Source organism: Elgaria multicarinata, chromosome 9, assembly GCF_023053635.1.
Source record: "Elgaria multicarinata webbii isolate HBS135686 ecotype San Diego chromosome 9, rElgMul1.1.pri, whole genome shotgun sequence".
Classification (NCBI taxonomy): Eukaryota; Metazoa; Chordata; class Lepidosauria; order Squamata; family Anguidae; genus Elgaria; species Elgaria multicarinata.
The window spans coordinates 60193282-60213059 of record NC_086179.1 but is presented as its reverse complement, the minus strand read 5'-3'; the positions used below and the strand labels follow the sequence as shown (position 1 = coordinate 60213059).

The following is a 19778-nucleotide window of genomic DNA, read 5'->3' as shown; positions in this document are numbered from 1 at the left end:
GAGGGCCGTAAACACAACTATGGCCGTTGCTAGACGAGGACTTAGCCCGGTGTGAGGCCCGGGCTCCCTGATGTGCGTGCAGACAATGCCCAGGGTCAGGCCGGGCTAAATCCTCCCTTAACCCAGGATAACCGGATCCACTTATGGCCCGGCTTTTCTGCAGCCCCGGGCTCAACCTGGGGCTGTGGAAGGTCTAGATACTTCCATGGCTTTTCCCGGCTGCTCGCTTACACGCGAGTAGCCAGGAGAAGCCGTGCACTGGGCACAGCACTCCATAGGAGCGCTATGCCCATCGGGCAGGGGGGGGAATCACGGGGGGAGATGGGGGCCGGGGGAAAGAGCGGACCCGGCAGGAGAGATGGGGGGGAAGAGTGGAGCCAGGGTGGGGAGATCACGGATGGGGGGGCGCGGAGGGGGCATCGGACATGGCAGGCGGGTGATCGGGTGGGCATGGCGAGTGGGCTGGCGAGCGGGCAGGGGGGCATCAGACATGGCGGACGGGGAGAAGAAGAACGGGGCCAGGGCAAGGAGATCGGGGACAGGTGAGCAAGCGGGGGGCGGACATGGCGAGCGGGGACGAGCGAGTGAGCGGGGGGCATCAGACATTGTGGGGGGGAAAATCAGGGGCAGGGGGAGAGGGGAACCCTTTATTTTTTTTAAAAAACCTTACCTTTCCGTTGGTGCGCTCCTGCGCACATGGCCCTTTAATTCAAAAAAAATGGAGGACGCGACGGGGCTTTCCCTTTCCCCGTCGCGTGTTACGTGTAGAAAAGGGCAACGGCCCGCACTAGCTGTAGCGCAGCCTTGCCCTGACTCCCCACCGGATTATCAGGTAGGTCTAGCAAGGCGCTATGACATCCCTTGCTGGACACTACATTGTGGGATATGAAACATGGCAGCTGCTCAGCACCATTCAGACCTAAGCATCTACTCAGTTCCCAGCTAATTGCAGCAACAGGTAAGCTCACCTAGGGAGGATTGGGTGGTTATCAGTTGCAGCACTACTAGTTCCAGCATCCATGGGGCTAGGATGGCCCTAGTGGTTGTGGGAGATGATTACAATGCCAAGTGGGATGGCTGCAGGGTCCAGGCAAGACATTGACCATGGTGGGCCCTGCTCCCCTAGAATGCTTGTAAAATTCTGTAAGTTTTGTGGGGTGCTACTGGCAGCAGCCACTGAAACCTGGAACCAGCCCTGTTTACAAAAGTGCAAACCTGGAAAACTGTTACATAACAACAAATCATGCTTAATAGTGGTGTGCAGTGTACAGACTGGATCATTTCATTATTTCATGATGCAGTTGTGTACCTCTATATACAATCATACGAAATAATTTTGAAAACTGGCAGTATGAACAGGCTTTCAGATAGAAGGGCTCCTGAGATACTGCAGGAGGTAGAAGCTAAGTTTCATGAATTAATAAAAGACATCTACTTCAAATCCAAACTCTAGTCTCCTACACTCAAAACCCAAAAATATTACAGCATCCATCTTGTTTCTTTCTTTTTTAAAAAAAATTGTTTTTGATAAATTCCTAGTAGGTATTTTCAAAAACTAATCTAGTGGGAGGAAAGATTGCTGCGGAAGGCAGCATTAACGTTGCATTTGCACATGGTGATTTCTAGCAATGGCATGATCACTGGAAACCGGGCTCCTAGGATATGAAATGCTTTTCGCATAACAGTATTCCTTCATTGTTTTCAGTTGAAACATTTGAAAACAGTCTAGCAGTTGCGTCTGTTTTTCTCATGGTGTCAACTAGTTTTAGGTAAAAGAAGGGGAGGTTTCTACCCAGTGAATTCTGGAGAATAAAGCACAAAAGCTTTCCAGCTTCAATTACCTCCACTGACCATAAAAAAGGTATCAAAGTTTCAAGAGTCACTGTCAAGCCTGGATAGAAGCATCATGCATCAACATGATTTTAGTTCTTTATTGATATAATATATTACATGATACTTGGGGGGAAATAAAAATATCAGATGAGGTAGTCAGCTGTTCCTATACATAAATTTTCTATCCATAAATTTTCCAATCCATTATTGAAAATCACACAAGAAAGGAAAAGGAAAAAAATGAAATAACAAAGTTAAACAATATTAAATGTGGTTTACTACACCTGTACATATATAGTTTTACCATTAAACACCTCTGTGCATAATATCCCCCAGTACGGAAAAACAAATGAATTAACCAAATAATTTTCAGAAATAAATCAGTTTTCAGAAAAAGATACCTGCTATCTGGATGAAAAGTTACTGTAGTGATAATATAATTTATGCCTAATAACAATATGATCATTTCTCACTTCTCAGATGGACCGGAGAACATTTTTCCAATGAAATTGAGGTCAGTGACTGATCGGTTTTTACGCTAAGCAGATTTGCAAACAGAATGAAGTTAGTGCTTCTGAAACTGCCGCATCTGCATAATTTTAAATATGTATGATCAGAATTGCAGAATGGCAATACAGTCAGTCAATCATAAGAGGTAGACTGTCCATCTATTAGGCATACTGAGGCCAATCATTCTGAAAGGGCATGTCAGTTTAGCATCCATGGCAACAAATCAAATTTAAGTTATTCAGATGTTTTATTTACAGACTCCCCCATTTTGGAATATTCTAAAGCCACTTAACTTTTATTAGAACAAGCCCTCTTTGATTTGCTAGAGAGAATTTCCCCCTGTTGTAGGTAGATTTTGATAACATCATACTGACCTACCACCTGTTTGCAACTCCTGTCAATTACACTGTGGTTTGTTTAACCCATATCTGTCTGCACTGTCTTCCTTCCAGAGTTTGTCAGTTTATTCAACAAGTAGTATTATAACCAAAAAACAGCTGATAAAATCGCACTACACTTCCGAGTCCATTTTTAGGAATTAGATAGAGTGGCAGCCAAAGTCAGATCATATCTATAACTGAGAGGTCAACCCTGAAAGGCAGCTATGAATACAAAAAAAAAAAGTATTTTAAAACAAATATGAAGGGTCAGTTGTGACAGAACTCCACCCAATTTTCACATCACTGACCAGACACTAAATACATATTTTTAAATTGGTTTTGCAATCAGAGAATTCAATGCAAATCATATGTCCCAAATGGTTTCTGTTCATGGAACAGTAGTACTGTTTGTGTGAGATTACAGATTGCAGCATGCACAAGAAAGGTCACATAGATAAATACTTGGTGGTACGTTTTTTTAAAAAAGTACACGCATAGCTCTATGTACATCCCAAGAGGAAATCTTTTTGTATCCATGTCAAAAGCTGGTCCTCTTCTCCCACACACTCAGCCCCCAGTATACTGTGTAAATCATATAAAATGGGTTGATCATAACTGTAAGACAGAAATGATTTCAAATGAACTCAGTCAGACTTACTACCACCACATAATGTACTCATGATGAGGTTGTTAGTATAAGATGCTGCTAATATTGCCATTACATAAATTTGGGTGGTGGAGGTGGGGAAATTACTCCATCCATACTTACTGTAGAAAATGCATATTTAATTAAAATTGAAATAAATAACGTTTAAATCGATGCTGGGTTTTTGGATTGATAACAAAAGTTTATAATTTAGCACAATAAAAATGATAACAAAGAACTAAACCCACATACACATATACAGAGAGAGAGAACAAAACCCGGTAACTGTTATTCCATACATGCAAGTCCTTTCTTATATAAATCACCTGTTTACCTGGCAAATGAATTTGCACCACCACATTTGATACAGAAGAATTAATTGAAGGGAAACACAGAATGCTCCTTCAGCAGCAGTTCTTGCTTTTGAGATAAAAGTCTGAAATATTATTTTCTTAACTCTATACAGTTTATTCCCTTGTCAAGTAAAGGAGAGGCTTTCTCACCTGTTTCGCAGCTTGGGCCTGTGAACCCCTGTGGACACGCACAGACATTGGAAGCAATACAGGCTCCACCATTTCTACAACCATCTTTGCAGAAGGCTGAAATCATTTAAAAAAAAATCATGACAGGGTCCCTCAACTTTATTGTAACAATAAAAATAACAACCTCATTAAATCGTAAGAACATAAGAAGAGCCATGTTGGATCATGTGAACCGCCCAGAGAGCTTCGGCTATTGGGCGGTATAAAAATGTAATGAATAATAAAAATAAATAAATAAATAATAAATCAGACCAAGGGTCCATCTAGTCCAGCACTCTGTTCACATAGTGGCCAACCACCTGTCAGCCAGGGACCAACAAGGCAAGACATGCAACAGCACCCTCCCACCCATGTTCCCCAGCAACTGGTGCATACAGGCTTACTGTCTCAAATACTGGAGATAGCACACAACCATCAGGGCTAGTAGCCATTGATAGCTTTCTCCTCCAGGAATTTATCCAACTGCCTTTTAAAGCCACCCAAATTGGTGACCATCACTACATCCTGTAGTTGTGAATAATTTAACTAAGCACTGTGTGAAGAAGTACTTCCTTTTATTTGTCCCGAATCTTCCACCAATCAGCTTCATGGGATGACCTTTGTGCAAGCTTGTGCTCTCTTTTCTACCCAAGGTTTCGGAGTCTGGATGTCAGGAAACAATCCATTAAAAGGGCATTCCTTGTTGTTTAAAAGTGGAAGTGATGAGCCTATGGCCCATGGCCCACACCCTCCACTTGTCTTGTAATTCTTTGATTAAACAGCCCAAGAATTGCCAAGCATCATATGTGAACTGGGTCATTGTGTCAAATTCAAGGACAGTTTCTGATATGCTGAACAGAAAGCATTTGAGTCTCACTTGCTCATTATAACCGTCCAGCCCATCATAAGGAAATGCAAAGATCCATCCTGGATCAGACCAAAGGCCCATCTAGTCCAGTATTCTGTTCACACAGTAGCCAATCATGTTTGGATCCATGATCTGGAGAAATCAAAAGTGTCAAAATATGATGATTTTCACACAATTCATTTGCTAATGATAATTTAGTGAGCCCAAGGATGCTGCACTAATCAGGACTGTAGCTCAGTGGAAGAGCATGTACTTTGACTGAACCTGGAACTTTGCTGGGTTCAATCCTGGCAACTCCAAACAGGGATGGAAAAACTCCTGCCTGAAGCTCTGGGAAGCTGCTGAAGTGTCAAAAATACTGGCCTAAATGGAACAATGGTCTGAGTCACTATAAGGCAGCTTCCTGTGTTCCTATGTAGATCCTCATGGAACTTTGCATCTTGCTAAAAGTAAAGATTTCCATAGGAAAGACCACACAGATGGTTCTACCTCTGTTTTTGTGGCCCTTGAGTACACAACTGGTTTAGGCTGAAATTACTTCCTTAACCATTTATTTGGCTAATGACTGTTAGCAAGGTCCATGTTTCTTTTACAGATTTCAGAAATGTCTAAAATTACAAAGTTTGGTCACTGGTCCAACAGTCTGGGCAAAGCAAATTGAAGGCCAAGCATGCTTTTAAGAGATATAAGACATATCTATATTGGCAATACATCGTTTGCTGAATGGATTGCATGTAGATACATTGCCAAGGAGCTGTAATTGCCTGCAGTTCTTCAACACATCTGCATATGGTGGTGGTAATAATAATAATAATAATAATAATAATAATAATAATAATAATAATAAATGTATTTATTTGTTACCCACCTCTCCCTCTGGATCAAGGCAGGGTACAACACAAATACAAACACAATAAAATACATATAACTAATTAAAACATTTAAAACTAATACATTATTAAAAGCAGCAAATTATTAAAAAGGCATCTTTGTAGCCTTGTAATTGTCAATGTTAAAATTTATTAAGGTCATTGCTGAAATTATTTCATTGGGTGTCTATCAAATGGTACTGCTTAAAGGTGTTTGGCCTACGTGATTAATATTCATCTTCCAGGTACTCAGGCAGCTTTAGCATTTATCAGTGAGAAGGTGAAATTAAGCAAGAAAAGAAGCACAATTGGATTTTGTTCTGATACCTTACCTTTGCACACAGTGCCATTTCCAGTATAGCCTGGCTTGCAAATACAGTTATGTCCTCCTACAGTATTGAAACACAGTGCATTTTCATCACAGTTGTGCTGATTTGTGACGCATTCATCATGCTCTGAAAGGTGAAAATAATAAAGGTTATTTCAATCACTCAGTATTTTGATATATTCTTCCAGTTCTGTCACTATCTTAAACCTCCTCCTAGTTTGCTAGTAAATGCCTTCCTTATTACTCTAATAAGACTGCAAATCCTACTTACCTGGAAGTAAGCCCCACTGAATTCAATGAATCTTCTAAACAGAAATGTGTTGCCCTGTGCATGTTTACTCGGGGGGGGGGGGGAAACATTGTGTTCAGTGGGGCTTACTTTCACCTAACTGTGGTTAGGATTGCAACCTAAAGTGCTCTTGCAATTTGGCAGTTTTCAAGGAGAATAAACAGACACATTGGGTTTTGCACAGACAATATACAGCTGACATTCCAATTGGAGTAATGGCCAGTGGTAGTTTGTAAGGCACTCATAATGCTCTGAATGGTGAAGCAGTAAATGCTATTTAATTTCAGAAACCTAAAGGTGGTAAAGAAACAAAAATACATTTTCATGCTAACAAGCTGAAAGTTGAGAGCGATTCACAGTGTTTACTCAAAAGATAAGCAAGAGTCAGAATTGATATTTTGTTTCAATATATTAGGTATCGAAATAGTGTGAAACTCTATGACATATATGAGGTATCTAAGCCTCCCTTCTGTTCACTGAACACAGAGCTGGCAATCCAAAGCCATCAAATCAATGGGAGTTTTGTGACCAATGTCAATAAAATGAAGATTGCACCCATAATTTTAATCTTTGTGGCTCCCTCAAAAAAAAAAAAAATCAAATTTGGAGGAAATAAATGTTTTCCCCCTTTGTGTTAAGTTCAGTGTGATTTAAAGATTCATAGGCCCTTTCTGCACCTAAGGATTATCCCAGGAAAATGGAGGGATTGTCCCTGCCTCCTCCCAGGATCCCCTGTGTGTCATCTGGATGCAGAGGGATGATCCCGGGACGATCCCAGAAAAAAAGGCAGGTGTAGAAACGGCCATACAGTTCTCCTTCGGAGTTAGACCAGCATTTTTATTTTATTTTACCTTCAGTTTTATCCTGCTTTTCCTCCAAAATGTTCAAGGCAAGGTATGTTTCACCACCACCACCCAATTTTATTATCACAACAATCCTGTGAAGTGGGATAGGCCAAGACAGAGTGTCTGGCTCAAATTCACCAAATAAGCTTAATGGTTGAGCAGGGATCAACCATAGGACCCTAGTCCAATGCTACATCACACTGTCTCAGTAAACATAAGGAATAATGTCTTCCATCAAAGTGTCCAGAGTGTTATGCTTACTGCTAAATGTATGTGTCATGCTTCCTTAGTTTTGTCCAGTTCTGTGCCATTTAGCTAGAGACTGGAAACCAAGAACTCCAGAATTTATTTAATATTAATTCTTCTGAAACCTTCAGCAGGTTATCTGAACTTAAGTTCCTCCTCTTCTAAATTTATGAGAATAAACAGTAAAATCTGTATACCAAATATTTCAAGCAAGGCTAACCATTTTAGGACTGCAAACCTGCCTGAACTTCAGATTACTGCCGAGATGCTAACTAGACATCTTTTTCTTTTCTTTTTTAGAAATATAATTTTAGATGACTGAGGTACATCATGCCAGGCTCTTTGATGCTTCAGATTGGTAGTTTTCAAACTGTGTTCCAGAGAACCCTGGAGTTCCTCTGAAGCTTATCAGAGGTTCTTCAAAGACAAGATCAGTAACAGCAGACAAACTTCATTAAAAGACAGTTTGCCTGCTGCTACCAATCTTTTTCCTGCAGCGTGCTGCCGCAGGAAGAAGGGTGTGTATTCTAGGGTGTAATCTCAGTTCTTGCTGGGAAAAAGTAGACTCTATGCTATCTACTTGATATAAACTGACCGTGGGCAGTGGTGTAGCTAGGTAATTTTAGACCTGGACTTAATGGGTTTATGCACCCTCTCCACTTGAGATGACCATATAGATTCAGCTGTGAAGCACAGAGCTAACATTTGTCTTTGCCTCCCACCCACCCCGTCCCGCTCCCATCCCATGCTTTAAAACTGCATCTGTGTTCCTGATATGGTAGAACAACAAGAAACTATTGGCCAACCCTGATTAAAAAAATACTCTTGAGCATCTGAAGTTTTTCATTTTGAAATTATTTAAATCATAAGGCCATCACAGGAATAAAAGGGTGCTTGCTTTTGTGCTGACCACTTTCTGGATGTTCAATGGGAGGGTAGTGGTGGGTCCTGGGCTTTAGCCCCAAGGTCCAGCCCTAGATGCACCACTGACTGTGGGCCTTAGAAGTCCCAAAATTGCCTGCAATGTGCAAGGGTTCAATTATTTATATATTTGTTATTGCATTTCTATGCCACCATTAGCCAAAGCTCTCTCATCGGTTCACTAAACAAAACTTAAAAGCCATAAAATACAATAACATAGTAAAACATAATACAAAAACCTATAGGTTTAAAACAAGCAGCAAATGAAGGAAATAGATGAATTCCTGATCCTCCAGACTATGGTTTTGAAAAGTGAAACAAGATGTCCCAACTAGGCCGGATTGTGACCCCTGGTTTTCCCTGATTCAAATAATAAATCTTACTGTTATAGTCAGAACATTTGGTCCTACAGTTCTTAAGTATTCAGCAAAGTATATTAAGGAACTGCTGTTTTTAATTCTTGAAGCATGCTATTTAATTACTCTCAACTCAGCATGAATAACTACGCCATTGCTCATGAAATTTCTAGCCACCTCAATAACCTTGCAGCGTATGACTTGGTAACCTCCAGGAGCAGTGAATTCCACAGGCTGGCCGCATGCAGGGAGAAGAAGCATTTACATGATAGGATCAAGCTATTAGGAAAGAGAAAAGTCACAACTTTGCAAATTGGGGCCATGGTGTCAGCTGTGCTATAGAACTAAGTAGATTGGTTTGGCTGCTTTGTATCATTATCTTAATGTTATTGAAATGCATTTAATGTAATCTAACAGGAAAATTAAGATATATCAAGTACTGATAAAGAAAATGCCTAAATATTTTATGCGCGCTATTTATTCACTTTCTTTAGAAAGGCACAGTACTTAGCAAAAGGATTATAGGTCCAATTTATCTCATTCGGTGGACTTGTTGAGCTGGCAGTAAATCTTCATAGTAACTTGACTATTTAATGTAGTACTTTGCATTTAAAAGTACATATAAGCAATAGTGATCCTTCAGATATTGATTATACAGCAAAAGCCTTTACCTAGAATTGATATCTCTGAAATACAATAATCTTTTAAGTTCAATTGATTCAGATCCTATAACTTCAGTGGATTCATTACCCAGTTGGCCTTTTCCACTGTCTGGTATCTAGGAGGGCAGAGTCCTATATGCGGCTGAACTGCAATAGCTCTGAGGGAAGAACAAAATCTATAAGCTTCTCCCAGAAATCATATTCTGAAGAGGACCACCTTTCCCTATACTCTTGGGGCATGTCTACATGATGCCTATATCTCAGGGTCATCCCTGGATCGTCCCTGTGCATCCAAATGATGCACAGAGGATGCCGGGGGCAACCCGGTACGACCAGGGACTTTCCCTGGGATATCAGGAACTGCAGAAAACCTAATTTTTCCATGGTGCCAGGACCATCCCGAGGGGCACGGGCCATGTGGCCACTGCTCCCGGGTCGTTCCTTCCTCCCTACGTGTAGCAGTGCTCTTAAAATTGGCACAGAGCTGTATGGGGGGAGTCCATGCCGATTGGGGGTGGGGAACGGGTTCATATTTTTGTAAACTCATTTTTGTGGAGGAGTGCAATTGTGCTCCTTCTCCTGTTGCTGAAAAAAATTGGCAGCCGTAACATCCCTCTTTCCTTTCAGGATTTTGCGCAGCCGTCAAGATGCTGGGGGGGTGTCATGGAAGCAGGTAAGTCCGCGATCCTTCCCCCTCCCTCCCTCTACACCCTTAGGGTATAGATATGCTCCAGGTCTTCCTTCACCCATATGAAACAACCTGACATTTAATTTTGTCTCCTTAGTCTCCCTTTCCTCTAGTTTTCCTTTAAATCAGAGATTTCCTGAGCACCAGAGACAGGACCTTTTTACAGCAACACCCCAGTTATGGAATTCCCTCCATGAAGAAATCCAGCAAGCCCCCTTTGCATTTTTCAGTATGGTCTGAAAAAAAATGTTCAGGGAGCCATTTTATTATTACATTTCAGTTGTTTATACTAACTTCCTTCTATAATTTTTCTTAGCTTTATTTTTATTTATATTTTATTGTAAATTAGTATTTCATTGCTTTTATGAAAAGCAAGAGAAAAGTTTCTAAAAAGCAAGCTATAAATCCAAATAAACAAGCAAACATAAACAGACAGAAAACCTGTGGTGAAATGACAGCAGCAGTCTATGATAGCCCATCACACTGCATCATGGTGCTGCTTGGCCCCCATGTTGTAAAGACTAGATGTGAATATTCTCAATGAAAATTGGATGTGAACGTTCTCAATGAAATTATTCAGATTTCACTGTGTTAGCACCAAACTAGATGCGCGGGACAATTATGTGTTTCTAAAACAATTTTGTGTTTTATCCACACATAAATGGGTATACAAGGCTCTACTTCTCTCACAAAAAGTAGCATGGAAAGGAGGAATAAAATCCAACCCCCTTTCTCATTGTGCTCCACTGCTTTTAACAGATTTTGCAGGAAGTGAGCTAAGCAGGGAGAAAACTGCTTAAAGCAACAGAGCACACTGTAAGGTAAGATTAGAGTTTGGGTTTTGCTTGCTTCTTCTGCGCTCTCCTTTTTAAAGTAAGAAAATTCCTGCTTTATATGAGAAAGAGGCAAACAATGGCTGCATTTGGACAACGCAATAATCAATGGGGGTGAGGGGTGTACAGAGGCAATCATCCGCTGTGTTGATTATTGTATCATCTGGGGGGCAACACACAATGGGCACACAACTCACAGCATGTTATTTTCAGGAATGTTCAGGGGGGACAATGGGCTGCTCCATTGCTTATCCGTGACCCATTGATTAACATGTCTTGTGGCCAGCTCCATTGTGTAATCCCCCCTGTCGAGTGCACTATTCTGGAAGGTCATAGAGTTCTCTGGCAGGAGCGGCCGAAAGCACCCTGACCACTCTTGTACAGCTGGCAGAACTTGCAATGCATGATGGGATAGGGCCAGGAGTACTGAGGGAGGGAGGGAGGAGCACCAGCCACCCAGAAGCATGCCAGGACTTTCAGCTGAGCGACAGGGGGAGGGGCAACATGTTGTGTGGGGAGTACCTCTGAAATAAGGTACTATGTGTTGCCTATTCCCTCCATCACTGCCTAAAGCGTCATCTGAACATGGCCAGTGTTTTCAGATACGCATCTAGTTTGGCCTTAGCTGCATGAGTAAGAGACAGAAACAACTCACATTAAAATTCTAAGAATTGCAGCACCCAATGATATCAAGTATACTTTACATTGTGTTAACAAATAGAAAGCAATACAACAGCACTCAGTGGTTTTGAGTTTGGAGATTACAAGAGTTAAGCATTAAGAGCTTTTAAAATGGAATTGTCTTCAAAAGATACCCCAAGCACTCTAACAACAGAGAGAAAAGAAAGCAAGGCTTGTTGTTTTCCATTCTGGAAAGGGAGCCCATCCATTTATTACTATACCGATGTGATGGAATTCTCAAGAGAAAGATGCTTTCTTAAAGATTTCAGGTTGACTAGACAGTCAGATGCAATTACTTTATCATCACCAAAACAGGCAGCATCGTTTTTCAGATCCAAGTTTGATTACCAGCAGGTACTTTATATGCTCTTATTTTACTAGTATTTTAGTACTACCACATATTATTTTCCTAAGAGTCACATAATTTATTAGCATTTTTTTGTGGGGGAGGGGGTTGGACAAAAAGCAAATGAGTGATTTAAGTCTCTTTTACATAAAGTGGTATTTTGCTGCTTAAGTGGAAAATAATAAATTTTATCATTGAGTTTATCCGATTTCTGACTATGCATTATCAAAGCAAAGATCATATTTAAATGAAAATATGTTTAAATGTATTGTTTGTTGATGGCATACTCTGGATAACTTCATGATACAGAAAGCAGTAATGCTGCTGCTGAGGTTAATGCTGTGGTTCTGTTCCCGCTGAATATCTAATACAAATTGCACTCTGCGTTCCACTTTATTGCATGCACTTGAATGATGGGCCTAATGCATTTCCCACACAGCTTCTGAAAAAAGGTGATGACCAAGGATTTCAAAACAAAGCTTATATGTATTTGTCTAATCCTAAAATTCACTAAATTAGTAACCAAAAATTTAGCATCCAGATGGATGTGATAACATGTCCAAGGATTAAAATTGAATAGTCTTGCTAGTCAATTACAACAATAACAGAAGCCCATACCAAAGGAATTTCACTGATTGATTCATAAAACTTCTGAGTTGCTTTTCCAGCAGATATTCTTTTGATTGCAAAATGTAAAAAGAATAAGTACAAACACTACATCTAAATTATTTTAAAAGGAAAAGGAAAATAAATACTAAAACAGCAGAGAACTTCACTCAAACGGTAATTCCAAATGGTAGGCATCAGAGTTGTAAAGGCCTTGCTGCATACCTTTTGCAATCTGACCTGGGTAAGGGGCTGGGGAACTACACATAGAAGAAAACACTTTGTAAGATATGGAGGACCTTAGCCGGTTAGCTCCTTTGAACACTTTGAAATGGGCCCAGAAGCTAAATGGCAGCCAGTGGGGTTGGACCAAAACCAAGGAGACCCAAACCCTTTTATTTGGTTAGTTCAAATCCATCAGAAATTAAGCTTCTCTTTCTCCATTGGCCTTTCTTGCCCCCTTACATTTTCTTGGTTGCCAGGTGGAAGTGATCATAGAACCCACAACTGGAAGAATTCCTCTTCTGTACAACACTTAAAGATACAGCTACTGGTCCACTGTGCTCTTAGGATGTAAAATAATACAATTTCCAGAGTACAGCAGCAGCATTTGGCAAGTGCTCCTTTGAAATTCAAATACTAGTTTCCTTTCTTTTCAGTTTTCCATAAACATGTGCAGATCAATATTTTGCTTGAAAACTGTTTTAAGCAATAACTGAACTTAAGAACACACATATTCCTCTGTGACCAAAGCCTTAATACGCAAAGAAATATATTTCTCTTCTTCATTGATTTTTTTGCGTTCCATTTTTCTTTGATGGAAGCAAATAAAATACTTTTTGACTTAATCAAGCCATATGTAAAAACCAACCATAGTCAATATAAGCAAAATGTATTAATAAAACCAGTTTTTTAAAACTATTATTTATATCCTGTTTTTCCATTTAATCAAAGCCTTGATTAAAATACAACATAAAAGCAAATAATTTAAAGCAATTAAATAAAAGACATAACCAGCACTGAGAAACCTGGGCAGGCTCATATCAGATAAGGCAATCTTTTAAGTATTATTTATTTATTTATTTATTTATTTACATTTATATACCGCCCCACAGCCGAAGCTCTCTGGGCAGTTCACAAGCTCTCTGGGCGGTTCAAAGTCATATATGGTTTTATAGGTCATCATTTGATTTAGTTTGGTTTTACAGATATTTTGAAGTATAATTTGTTACACCACAGATATTTAGAAAGGACATTAATAAAAAATGTGAGCAGTGTAATTTTTTTTTTACTTCAGCTTTGTCTTATTTTGGAGAATAAGCATTTTAGGAATTAAGTGGCCCTTAAATTGACTTCGGCAGGGCAATATGTATTTCAGTGGTCATTGAATTACTCTTTGATAACATATCGAAGAAATGAAACTGCAAAGCATTCACAATAATTTTCAGATTTAGATTTGCATATATATTCATTTAGAGCAAGCAAGCAATTTCCACAAATTATTTCTAAATCAAGCTTATTGAATATCTCTCAGATCAATTTCACTGTGAGTTAGAAATCAAAATAGGTTGCATTCATCATAGCTGAGTTTTGGGGATGTTCAAATGTGGTAATCATGCTGATAATGCTTTTTCACAGAGTAATGACTTTAAAATGCACAAAGATATAACTACCACTTTATACAAGAATTAAGGGTGAAATCTTTACGCCATTGTAAATTAGAGCAAATCTTGAATTTACTTCTTTTGATTCAAGATTTAATTTTGAATACTCAAGGACATTGGCTTAGATTCTACTTTTTCTTCCATGAATGGAAGAGTCCACATTAATTAAATGGGACTTTCCTGCCTCCCTCTTTTCTCTGTAACCTCCTGAAAATCTATTCATGGTGCTTAGGGGATCCATGGGAATGGTGTGAGATATGGTGGAGGGGTGTACATACGATGAGGGGAACTGGGGGGGATATCCCCTTCTTTATATAAATGGAAGAGCAGCTTAGGATCCAATCTGTTGTATTTAAAATTCTAACAACAACAACCCTTTACATTTCCATGTTACATGCATTTTAATGTTTGTGAAATAAATTGTATTGATTTTATCTTCTTCCAAATCAATATTCTTAGCCATGGTTTCTAAAATTGGAAAATCTTGTAACTGTAAAATTATGAAACCTTTAACTCTGTCTTTAGCTTTTTATTACATGGACACTGTAGTGTCCATGTAGTTAAGAAGCGGAGAGTAGATTCTGCATTCTGCCATTATAAAGCAGTAATGGGGGGTGTCATTCTAACATTCATAAAATCGAAAACATTTCACCAATCTTGCTGAAATTTACATGTGCCAGAAAGAAATGTTGGTTGTACAAACCCTGAAAAATTCAAGAAGATTGGTGAAAGATTGAGGGAAGGAGGGCAATATAAAATACAAAAGGGAACAAAAAACCACTCTGAATCAAAATGGTTCTGATAATATAGGGTGGTGAGATTTGTGTCCATGAAATTTGGGGAATTGAACTCCTTACCCATCAATCCAGTGGTGGGGTCTTCTTCCTCATTCCTTCCAGTTGGTAGAATGGCTTTTCTTTTTTAAAAAATCCCTTCAGTTGATATTTAATGAATGTTTATTCATCCCATTAGAGTGAATACAGAGACCTGCTTCAACCATAGCATGACACATGCTCAGTAGTATCACTCTCCCCTTCCCTTCTGCCTCAGCTAGATGTATGCTGAAAATAAAATGGCCACCTGGCTCCTCTAGCAGTCATTTCCTTAGTGGGATCATTCCTTCTGATTGTTGGGTTTTGGTTTAACCACTAAGCAGCCTGGTTTCAGACCCTACCACAAGGAAGCTATGGAATTGAACGGGATTGAAACTTTAGTTCATTAGCAGGCCTGGTTTTCTGAGAAACAGACTCAGCCTGGTTCTTGCCTCCCTTTTGAGAGAAGAAAAGTTCTCTTTTCTCTTTTGGAACATGTCTTCCTTTAGCTTTTTTAGAGTATTTTGGGCTATCTTTTCCCAAGGCCAGTTTGCTTTTTTGCTCACTGGTGAAGCAGGGTGTAGAACTCAGCAGAGATCTCTTTCAGCCTTCCTCTGGATCCATGATAACCTGGTATTCAGATCTCTCCTTGGAATAGGTAGCTATACATTCCTTTTAATCCCCCTGTCCCCCAATACACACACAGTGCTCCTTTCCTTTTTTCTAAGAGTTTGGTCCATATGTGGCAATTGGCTTTATGAGGCAGGTGCTCATAAAGCAAATGGAGGGACTAACAGGCCATAAAATTGCCTGGCTGGGCCTGCCAGAAATCCAGCCTCAACACTCCTGGAATGTCAATGTTCTACAGCACCTGCTCTCAGATGAACTTGATGGAATCCCACCCTCCACCCTTGGGTTTAATTTACTGGCATACCTTGGCTGGGCCTTGGAGGAAACTATAGGGACAGATAGAGCAAGCATTCATAGCACACATAGGGCATGTCTACAAGGGGCAATATTCTGGGAATTGTCCCGTGATCGTCCCTGTGCGTCCACATGATGCACAGGGGATCCTGGGAGCAGGGAGGGGTGATCCCTGCATTTGCCCAGGATATGGCCCTACACATTTTTCCTGACTTTGTGGTTGGCTGTCCCGGTTTTGTCCGGCTCCTCGTGAGTAAACCAGGTTCGGGGAGGGCTGCTCTAAACAAAAAAAGAGAAGTAGGTGGCCCTAAGTTATTCGTCATCAGTTTTCCACAACCCCACAGTCACCTCTGCATATCATATTCTCCATCCTGTCCTCATGGTTTATCTGCTTTGGGAGAATAAGAATTTCACTTGCACTTTCTGCCACCTTCGAGAGGATGTGGCATTAAGGCTTGTAAGCCTTAACTCCCAATTTCCCTGCTTTTTGGTGCATGGTTGAAAACTGTAGAGTCTTAACGTTGTTCTGTAAATCGTAGGTTTTTTTGTTTAATGAATATAGTAATTTGACTTCGTTGTAAAATACTACCACAGAATATTTAACAATGTATGTAGAAAAATATTGTTATTTTCCAAACTTCTTCAAAATCCCTAGCATAAATAATGACCTTAAGAGCTAACTCTGCTCCCATATAAGCTCCATTTATTACAATGGTATGCATGCAAGTTGAGAGTTTGATGAATAGTTTTAATAGGTGCTCAGCATTCATGTGGAGAGTTCAGCCAATTAAGAAAATAAAATATAGATGTTAACCTAAAATTAGTTTTCCCTTCCCCTCCCACCTCCTTTCCTGAGTTCCATGTTTCATAGAGTAACTTTCCATTATAAAAACAAAAACAAAGAATCTCATTTTCCAAGTCTTTGGAAATATACATTTCAAATATAAATACTGTTCACCATTATATATTTATCTCTCTTGTTGTAATTTGTTCCCCCCTGCCACTTTGAAGTATGCAATATAACCCATACTCACACCATCGTATAGATAGTTGGGACAAATCATGCTGGCGTTTAATATATTTAGATTTTAAAGAAGCTTATTAGCCTAGAAAGTATTGTAATTGCAATTGTATTATTAATCAGGTGAACATTTTCATTTGCCTAAAATGGTTGCATTATTTGCCCTATTAAGAGACAATCCTGTTCCAAAATATCAATCTACTGCTGTTTTGTAGGCATTGCCATTCTTACTGTATTGCTCTAGAGGTTAAGTTTCTATGTTGTCAAGATTACTTGCTTATTTTAGATTTGGAATCAATACAGCAAAGTTTATTCAGCATTACATCACCCCAAAACAATAGAATCTAATCCTGAATTCATGGGGTATGAATGTAGAAAAGGGGGAACAACATGGCAGAGAGGAAGCTACAGTATCTGCAGTCTGTAAAAAAAGTTAAGTAAACAAGTAGTTAGCTGGTGTTTCTCCCTTGTTTGTTGAATTTCCTTATTTTTGTGAAATTGGTCCTGATGGGTCATTGGCTGGGTTGACCCTAGCTTGAACTGCTGTATCTATTTAAAGCAAGCAAGGAAAGGAAGCAACTAAATGCAAGGTCAAAAAACAATCCTTAAGGACAAAAAGGCTTGATCTTGATTATGCAATGTATGCAATATATTATTATTATTATTATTATTATTATTATTATTATTATTATTATCCCTTGTCCAAAAAGTATTTTATGAATAAAATATTAGGAAACTTATCTATAATTCCTTCCAAAACGAAGAGCTATTTGAGAACTATGCTCCGCTAACGGACTCTTTCAAAAATGAAATTTAAAAATTCCAGATGAAATGGCTCCCATAGAGCGGCTACTGAAAACAAATCTGTGGTCTGTGAAGCATTCCACACAAGGGATATAACTGATCATCTAAAGAGTGTTCATAACAGCACTATATGTTCCTGGGAACCCCTGGCCTTGGCACTTTAAATGCAATTAGACCATTCTGTGCAATGAGAGCTTTCAACTGTTACAGCCACAATTTAGGACTGATAAAGAGTGGAATGGGAACTTCTGCATGGTTAGACTTTGTACTGTTCCTGTTAACCTGCAGTAAGCAATTACATAGCTCAGGTGACTTACATGGTTACATCCATATGAAGCTCAACAATCTCCAGGTGAGGAGCAATGCTTTTGTTATTAATAACCATATCAATATGGGGCTGAATCTGTTAAAACTCAAGCAGGATGTTCCAAGGAAGACTTCCTTTGAGGGCCAAAATAGACATTACTTTGAATCTGTCTCTTGCAGCTACAATTAGGGCATTGGGGGAGCTTTTGTGATCTAGAGTATGGGCCCAGGCACATACTCTAGATTAAAAATGAGAAGAAGAAGCTGTTTCCCCCCTAACCTAAGCCCCATAATCTCAAATGGTGTTTTACTCAATTTGAAAATAAGTTTTAATCACGATAGCCTCCCAGTAATATTAAAGTTATTTTTCCCTCAGTTGCTTTACCACTGCAACAAACCAAATATAACTGTTTTTGTTCATAAAATCCTCCAGCAATGGATTTCAGTCAAAAAGACAGCCAATCTGTCAAAACAGCGAGGCTTTGACATTTTGATAAAGCCCATCTTGTTTGGGTTTTTCTTTTCTTTTTCTGAAATACTTAAGAGGAACTGACAGTTCATGTCTTGTTTTGTCAATAGTGATGATAATGAATAGTTTTAAATCCACAGAGTTATGTCCAGCCCAGCAGTGGAAAATACACATGGATTTGACTCAGATTGTCTGCCATTGTCCAGTAAATACTTTAATTTATTGCTCTTTTTACTTCTAGTTCTTTGAGTTTACTATTTTTGCCAGTTCGTATCTCAGCTTTAATACACAGAGATTCCAAAATAAAAGTTCACAAAGCTCTATTTAAATTCATCACTTTCTGTTGGTTTATAAGCTTTGGTCACTATCCCCAGGATATTCTACAAATTCTTAATATTTTTGTAGACTTTTAGTCTAGCACTTGGAAGACTGGGTAGCCTATGAATAACAGAAACTGATGGCTATGTGCCCCAGTATTAGAGGCAGCAAGCCTAGATACACCACTTGCTGGGGAACATGGGTGGGACAGTACTGTTTCACTCATGTCCTGTTTGTGGGTCCCTGGTCAACACTGGGGGGCCACTGTGTGAACAGAGTGCTGGACTAGATGGACCCTCAGTCTGATCCAGCATTACTCTTCTTATGTTCTTAATCAATCTTTGGGATCAGCAGTGGGAACTTTAAACCCTATATTACCACAATATTTTGATGCGAAAGCAGTTTTCTCCTAAGGTCCTTAATTAAAATATATTTGTACAACTATAATACCAAGTTCCATATAATGGCCAGTGCGACTCAACAATTACATTGTTCATCATTGTCTCAGTACCAACTTTTGTTATTTATTCTTGAATGAGCTGGATTTTTTCGAAGAAACATACTAACAGTTAACTGTAACTTAAAGACATTTGGGTATTTAGAAACAATTCAAATTTCATCAAATTAAAGCCATACAATGAAAGCCACATAAGAAGTGAATATTAGGAAGAAATTTACTAAATATATGAGATATGTGTCTTTATTAAATGTGTAGTATTTAAAAATTGAGATATTAAAATTTTCCAGATCAGAACTTTAAAGTTTAAAATTCATGGTGCTGCTTTGCTCCATGCATGATCAAGAAAACCGGCACCTGGTAGCAGGAACCACATGTGATTGTCCTGACCCAGCCCCTGGTGTGCTGCATGCACAGCATCTCCTGCCATAGTGTTAGGGCTGTGCCACAAAACCACTGCATCCTACTCAGGCATACTTAACTCTGATTACACAGAAGATCAGGAAAGAAGATAAATATAATGAAGTGGAGGAATATTGGGAAGAGCAAGGAATTCCAAGGAGATCCATTTTGGG

General features: G+C 39.3%; 1 protein-coding gene across 1 annotated transcript in view; it reads right to left on the bottom strand.

Annotated features, from left to right (window-relative positions):
- NELL2 (neural EGFL like 2) overlaps positions 1-19778 on the bottom strand; it is a 126261-nt gene that overhangs the window by 38293 nt on the left and 68190 nt on the right. Inside the window, exons 14-15 of the mRNA XM_063134813.1 lie at positions 5960-6082; positions 3873-3968 (exon numbers count right to left, since the gene is read on the bottom strand). Of these exons, the coding sequence (XP_062990883.1) occupies positions 3873-3968; positions 5960-6082 (219 nt within the window). The remainder of the gene's footprint in view (positions 1-3872; positions 3969-5959; positions 6083-19778) is intronic.